Genomic DNA, 7,176 nt, shown 5'->3' on the forward strand with positions numbered 1-7,176 from the left:
CTAAAAGGACATTGGTAAGGTGGTCTCTGATGGTTTGCAGAATTATTGCCCCCACCAGATTTCTCCAGAGTACTGTAACTTTTTTTATGATTCTGTTCACTGGATTCTGGTTATATTAAAAAGGTAACCAGGTAGATTCAGATCTAGACCCCAGTTTGTTCCCACCAGCATATCCAGTGAGTTCCAATGACCTATTTTCTAACCAGTCTGATTCCAGGTTTTGTATCTGTACAATGGTATGTGGCCTCTGTGTTCTGAATCTCTCTCCTTGTCCTCACTCGCTGCCTGCTTCCAGGATCAGGTGCAGCCTACGCCTCGAGCCCCTTCCTAATCCCTGGCGCCTCTCTTCTCTCCCCTCGTTCTCTGCAGGTCCCCCTCCCAGGGTACATCGAGGCTTACCCCCGGTCACGTTATCAGCAGAACTCTCCCTCCAGGCTGCCTCGCCAGTACAGCCAGCCGGCCGGCATGCACCCCAGCTTGGAGCAGGCCCCCGTGCCCTCCACGGCGGCCTCCCAGCAGAGCCTGGCAGACAACGACCCGTCCGACACACCCCTGACCAACATCTCCACGGCGGCCCTGGTGAAGGCCATCCGGGAGGAGGTGGCCAAGCTGGCCAAGAAACAGACGGACATGTTCGAGTTCCAGGTCTAATGCCTTAGCCCCGCCGGACTGCCAGACTCTGAGGAAACAGTCTTCGGGGTTCTCGAGCCTGATGTGTTGTGACTTGCGGCATACACAGTGGGTGAGTCTGTCTCATCCTCAAGTTTCTGAAAAAGTGAACAGTGGGACTTCTGGGAAATGGAGGAGACTCTTGAACAACTGGATTCTCGACTTATTCAACTGATTGTATGTCAAGAAGTCCCTGCTTGGGACCGTATGCTCGATATTCTGTTATATTAAATGTTTGAGCTATGGGTACATTTCCCTATGGAGCCTTAGTCACGAGAGACACTAGCTAATCTCCAGATTCCTGTCCAAGGCCACATTTCAATAAATCGCCAGGAGGCGAAGGACATAGCTCTGTCTTTGGTGACCCCTGCATGTTAACTCTGTTTCTGTGTTAAAGGCAGTGCAGGCGTATGATTAAGCACCAGACTGTACTCTCTCTCTCATCCAGCCGTGACTGTAATCGTTAAAATCACCTCCAGTCTGTAAGGGAGGCGCGGACTCCAGCCAAGAAACTTGAGTCCTTTTCTTTTTCGAGATTCATACTCAAAGTCAGATGCATCGGATGAAAGTCAGCGCTATCAATGACTGAACCTATAAATAGTCCTGATCCCCTCCTTCCATTAATTAAACAAAGGCCAAGAAAGAGAGGAGATGAGAGGGAAGGACTGATTTGCGTCGACAGGTTTTTGGAAAGGTGTTGTTACACCGCATCCGGCGTACCCTGGAAGTTGGGATGTAACTGAAAGAGAAGCAGCACTAAGAGTGAGTGTTTAGGATCCTACAAAAGAAAAGCAGTTATTGGTGGAGCTTTCTCTTTGCCCTGCAATGAAGGTGGCCTGAGAATGAAGCTTCTCTCTCTTTGGGGAAAACAAACACATTGACTTTTACAAGAAAATCTCTGTCTCTTCAGCAGCGATGTCCAGCCTGGGCTGCCGGGTGATACAGAAGGAACTAGTAACTGATGCCTGCTAGAAGCAGGGAGAGTGGAACCACAGTCCACCCAGCCTGCAGCCTCTGCTTATAGAAGCTTCTGAATGCAGAAAATCTATTGAATTACATTTAAATGTAAATAACATTTTAAAAAGTGTATGGAGTTAGCCAGTCCCCTCCCTCCCCAACCCCCATGGTTAATGGACACTAGGGGACATTTGCTGAAATGGCAGGACTGCTGACCTTGTGAGGGTGCTGTTGCAAGTCACCTGCCCACCCCCAGTCCCCCGGCCATGACGAGTCAGCCTCTGGCACTCTGGGTGGACAGTGTCTCCCAGCCTGAGGCACCTGCCACAGGCACCTGCCAGCACAAAGCAAAACACTACTGGCTGCAGGTGGCCTCGGGGGGAAGACACTGGTCTCTTCGCCAGCTTTGGGAGCCATGCACCACAGTGAGGGCTCCCTTGGTGTCTGTCAGGGAACAAGGTCCTGTCCTGCCTTCACCCAAGGTCATTGCCGCTTCAGCTGTATCCATTCCCTGAGCCCATCTTTCCATTCTCATGAGTTTCTTTGGTCTTTATTGAGGGAAGGGGGAAGTTAAACGTTGAGAGAAGAGTAGGAGAGGAACTGATTAGAACGGGAGATTCAAAGTCAAAGCACAGACTTTTCAAAGAAGCTGTTTTTATTTCCCACTGGCAAATTGCCCTTTCGGAGGTGTGTCATGGAATCCCCAAACAAGTCTCTTGTTCGGATGATTTTAGGTCGTGTCTTTTGGTATGCTGATTGATCTTTCATAGTGTTAGTTTTTTGTTACTTCAAAAAAAATCAGCTATAAATAAAATGTATTTTTGTAATTTCCACGTGTATATATGGTATATTTCTACCAATGGCCAGTTGTTGTAATCCAAAACCTAAATCAGCTTGCAAAACACTGTGGACAGTGCAAGATTTTATCGACAGATTAACACAACGCCTAATTCTATCCAAATTGGTATTCAATGCACTTGAATGAACAAAGAGCCAAAGAAACTCAGCCTTTCCATGCAAATGGTATGAGTCTGATAAAGTCAGCTACATTGTCCCGCCTTATCAATAATCTTAAGATTTCATCAGTGCAATGACATTCAACCCAGTACTTTGTCTACTCGGTAAATGCCTGGAAACATTGTATGTGAAAATGGAGTTTTAAGACCTTAGTGTAATTAAACTATATGCACATGCTTCAACGATAGTGTCTGAGCTTTGGGTGTGCCAGTGACTTACGGGGAGTGAAGCTGCAGCCCCAGCTGGCTAGGCGGATGGAGACACAAATCACTGAGGTCTTACGGAGCCCCATGAAATCCTGAGTTAGTCAACGGAGACAACTAGAAATATAGCATGCTCCATCAGACACTCCCTCAAACTAGACACCACCGGTTTAAGAAAGTCGGTGGGAGGAAACCTTACGTTGATGAGGTCAGTCTGTTCGTGGATTCCCACCAATGGGGAGACAGACGCCATTGTTTGGTATTCTGTGACTGAGATGTGGTCCCCTTCTCTGAAGAGTCTCCTGGCCTCATGGAGGTGACAGATACCTGGACAGCTGGCTCCGAGAAAAGGCAAACGGTCAAAAGTGCCTCGTGGAAGTTAGAATAGAGTTCCATGAGAGCTCAGAGGCTTGTGTTCCTCGTGGCCCTCCAGACAGTTGAAGAAGCCACAAGGACCCAGACGACCTTGGAGAAGGAAGCCAAAGTCCTGAGAAGGAGAGTGGCCTGCCCAGGGATGCCTGCCCAAGCCTCCTGAATTTATGATCCAACTTGCTTTCCGTGTCACCATGCTGCCTGCAGACTTGTCTGTGGTTTTTGAACGATGCTAGGAAGTTTAAAAAGTAGACAAGGGTCATATGAGACATTCCCTATGCCTTTGTGAAGGAAAAAGATGATAGAGTAGGTAAAGAACTTCAGATGAGCGTATAGAGGACAATGCACTTGTGGTGTAATAAACATTTTTGGAACCTTTGTACTTTCGACGTGAGTTTTCTGCATTCTGAAAAGAAACGCGTTTTGCCTTTTTCTAGAGAGTGCCATCAAGGGAATGGGATTCTCAACTGGCGATCAAGCTCGGGATGGATTCCTGTCTTAGTGCCGTGGATCTAGACAGGCAGCCAGGGGGGGCGTGACAGCTTGTCATTGTGAGGTAGTAGGTTCCGGGTCCTGTTTGGGGAGGCAACCCTGGGGCTGCAGGAGAAACTCTGTGTGTGTTCCCTGGTACCTGTGACCTGAGATGGCGGTGTTACCTACGGAGCAGGAAGTTGCCTCTTTCCTCGTGTGCTATGGACTGAATGTTTGTGCCCCCCCCCCCACCAATTCATATGTTGAAGTCCTAACCCCACAGTGTGATGGTATTAGAAGGCGGGGCCTTGGGAGGTACTCAGGTCGTGAGGGTGGAGCCCACAAGAATGGGATTAGTGCCCTTATGAAAGGGATGCCCCTCTCCCTGGAGAGCTCTCTTGCCCTCTTTTAGAAATAAATTTCTGTGGTATATAAACCACACACTCTGTGGTACTTTGTTACGGCAGCCTGAGCTGACTAAAACAGGGTGGGTTATGTAAGAATCAATTCTCTGGACTCTGGACCCAGGAGAAGTTATATGGTGTATTTATATGGTGCATTCAGCAGAAGGACTCACAATTTCTGAGTGATCTTGATGGAAGAATGAATAGGAAATGGTTAGATTTGTCTTTAAAAGTATAACCTTCTGAGAGAAAATACAGGTGGAGGAGGAGAGGAATTTACATGCCTGGCTAAAGGAAATGCTTCTGTAACAGGCAGAAATTAGGGACATGGATCAAAAGGTTTAAACATTGATTACAGATAAATAAGCTGCTGTTTCCCCCTACAAAGCGCACAGGCACTCGATGTTTAATGAATAAAATAACAGATGTTAGCTGAACAGTTTGAGAACAGAATTTAAACTTAATCCATTCCTTCAGTCACACACCAGAAACTACTTTGGACTTCCCTTACAAAATACAGTCACACATCCTTAGGGAAAGACAGTTATTTAGCTTGGATCAGTGACCAATCAGGACACAAGAATTAGAGACTGAATTCTGCCTCTGAGTTGATCTTACAGGTACTGTAGGCAAGGAACTTTGCAGGGACTAGAAGCCCATTCACACTTGCTAATTCACACTTTCAGGGGTAGACCGGAGATCCAGGGTTGTTTCACAGAAACAAAACAGAGCTCCCGTGTGGGAAAGGGGTAGAGATAGCGTCTTCTCTGTGGCTGTCGTGTGCTCTCCATATGGGCTTTCATCTCTTTCTCTCTGCCTCTCTGCTCCGTTCTCTCGCTTCCCTTGGCCTGCTAGCTCTCTGTGTTTTCACTGGTAGATGTACAGATGAAAGTCCACCCTCAGATCCACCCCACACAATCTTTCCTCTTTAATAGCCATCCCTCCCTGACTACCATGTCTGTACCCCTAGGGAAAATTCTCCACAGCCTCATCGATCTAGTTCATCTGCCTGTGGATCAGGCACCCTTGGGTCAGGGGTCTGTCCAATCAGCTATAACCAAGGAGCACAGGGTCATGTAATAGAGCATGGCTCCCTGGACCAGCCCTCTCATTGAGGGCTTTTGTTGGGGGCTAGTACTCAGATGAGGGCTCATGAGGGGAAAGGACCTTCAGAAGGAACCTGCTGTGGACTGGAGATGACCGGTACTCCTAGGATGCCAGCCTGCAGGTGAAGAGTCCCTGCGGATACTGGGATACTGCAGCAGAGAGGAGAAGGCATCCTTGACTCGTGCATCAGTGAAACATGCATGAGCTGGAAACCTTGGCAGACTGGCCAGACCTGCCCCAACCACTTGCCACCCACCACCAGTGCTACTGATACTGCTGCTGGGTCTAAGACGGGATTTCTTACCAAGGCCCGATTAGCAAGGTCTTGCTCAGCAGACGATAAATACTTGTAAATTGAAATGCATGATCTCAGCTCAGGTGCTATTAACGTGGCTCAGGGCCACACATTTGCATGGATGAGAAAACTCATGAGCCTCTCAACAGAGTCTTTGGAAACAAAATTGGTTTCCAGAGAAATTGATTTTCTCGTGGCTCTGCCCTTCCAAGTATAAGTTAGTGTTCCCTAGAATGGAAAGGTCTCTTGATTTCTTAAGGTGAAACATTACAGAATCCTAGTCTGTGCTAAGTGCTAACATGTAGGGCGTTTCTGGAAAGGCGTATTTATGGGATAGAATGAATAGTGCTAGAAACAAGTGTGAGGATATTAAGTTGCTATGATTATGCAGGTCTGAAAAACAGAGAGATTTGGGAAGTGGCAGAATTTGTTTCCATAGGTCAAACCCACACTTCAGTGAAAGCCATTATACAATGAAATCTAGAAATCGATTACTTTCATTCTTTGACCTTGACCAGCCTTTTGTAAACTATGGAAGGAGGCCATCAATGGATTTTACATAAATTAACTGTTGCCTCCCCTTATTTCCCCCCATCTGTACCTGATGCCTAAACTCACCCTCAGCCCACACACGAAATGAGAGCAGGTTTGTAGCAAGCAATCAGAGGAGTATCATTGGTCTGGAAATGTTGAAAAAGGCATAATAAATGGTCAAGGCCTTGGTCAACACACTGTAACCCAGTCTCTGACTCCTTATCTGTGAAATGGGTATGACAACGTCAGCACTTCCTACCTCCAGTGGTGTTCGTAAGGAGCGTGTGGCATCCTGTATGTAAAAAATGCTTTGAAAAGTGTATTCTTACTAAAGTATTTGCTGCATAATTCCGTTTTATTGAGCAAAATATGTTAGCTCCTTCCAGCCACTGAACTAATGTGCTATACAATTTTTAAATTTTATATTCTATTAAAAAATAAAAAAGATGTTCCTAAGTTTGGAAGTGCTCACAAAAGCCAGCCTCACCTGGAGCCGCGTTGTGTTGCTGTCGTGTGTGATTTGAAGGATACGAAAGTACTTGTACGTGGGCTTCTGGGTGAAAAGCCCAGACTGGCGACTCCTCACCAACCACATGAGACACATTGGGCAAAGACAAGTACTGAACAGGAGCTCTGACTGTAGCTGTTGTCATTAAAGGCTTTGCTTTCTAATTAACTTTGTATGTCCTTGGCCTCTGCCGGGAACAGAGTGTTCTTATGCTGTCAGAATTTTTTTATTGTGAAATAAAATGGCAAAGGCTTTCATACCCCAAAACCTGCCTGCTTCTCATTCTGCCTCTGCCAGACAGTGAGATGGAGTCCCTTCACAGTCCAGCTGCCTAGCAGGGCGTGTGGGGTGCTGGGAAAGAATGTTTGCGGGCTTGGCAGACCTCGAGTGGCCTCCAAAGCCATTGCAGCCTGCAGCATGTACCAGTTGGCCAAAAAGAGGTCACCCCTGGCCTTCCCTGGGTCCCGGAGAAGCAGCCTATCCGTGACCGTATTCTTGGGGAAGAAAAACCCAGTGTCTGCTCATGTGCCTTTCTCAGAGCATAAAGAAGTCCCATCCAGGTCAGTGGCTCCCAAGGAGTCCAGGGATGACATGGTATGGGATACAAACTCCTGAGACCACTTACCTCCCCCACCTAAT

General features: G+C 47.2%; 1 protein-coding gene across 4 annotated transcripts in view; it reads left to right on the forward strand.

Annotated features, from left to right (window-relative positions):
• KIAA1549L (KIAA1549 like) overlaps window positions 1–6,780 on the forward strand; it is a 231,739-nt gene extending 224,959 nt beyond the window's left edge. For all 4 annotated transcript variants that reach the window (XM_028515516.2, XM_036029214.1, XM_036029216.1 and 1 more), the window contains exon 21: window positions 370–6,780. In XM_028515516.2, the coding sequence (XP_028371317.2) occupies window positions 370–651 (282 nt within the window). In that variant the 3' untranslated portion in view covers window positions 652–6,780. The remainder of the gene's footprint in view (window positions 1–369) is intronic.
• The last annotated feature ends 396 nt before the right edge of the window (window positions 6,781–7,176 follow it).

This window comes from Phyllostomus discolor, chromosome 6 (genome assembly GCF_004126475.2).
Source record: "Phyllostomus discolor isolate MPI-MPIP mPhyDis1 chromosome 6, mPhyDis1.pri.v3, whole genome shotgun sequence".
NCBI lineage: Eukaryota > Metazoa > Chordata > Mammalia > Chiroptera > Phyllostomidae > Phyllostomus > Phyllostomus discolor.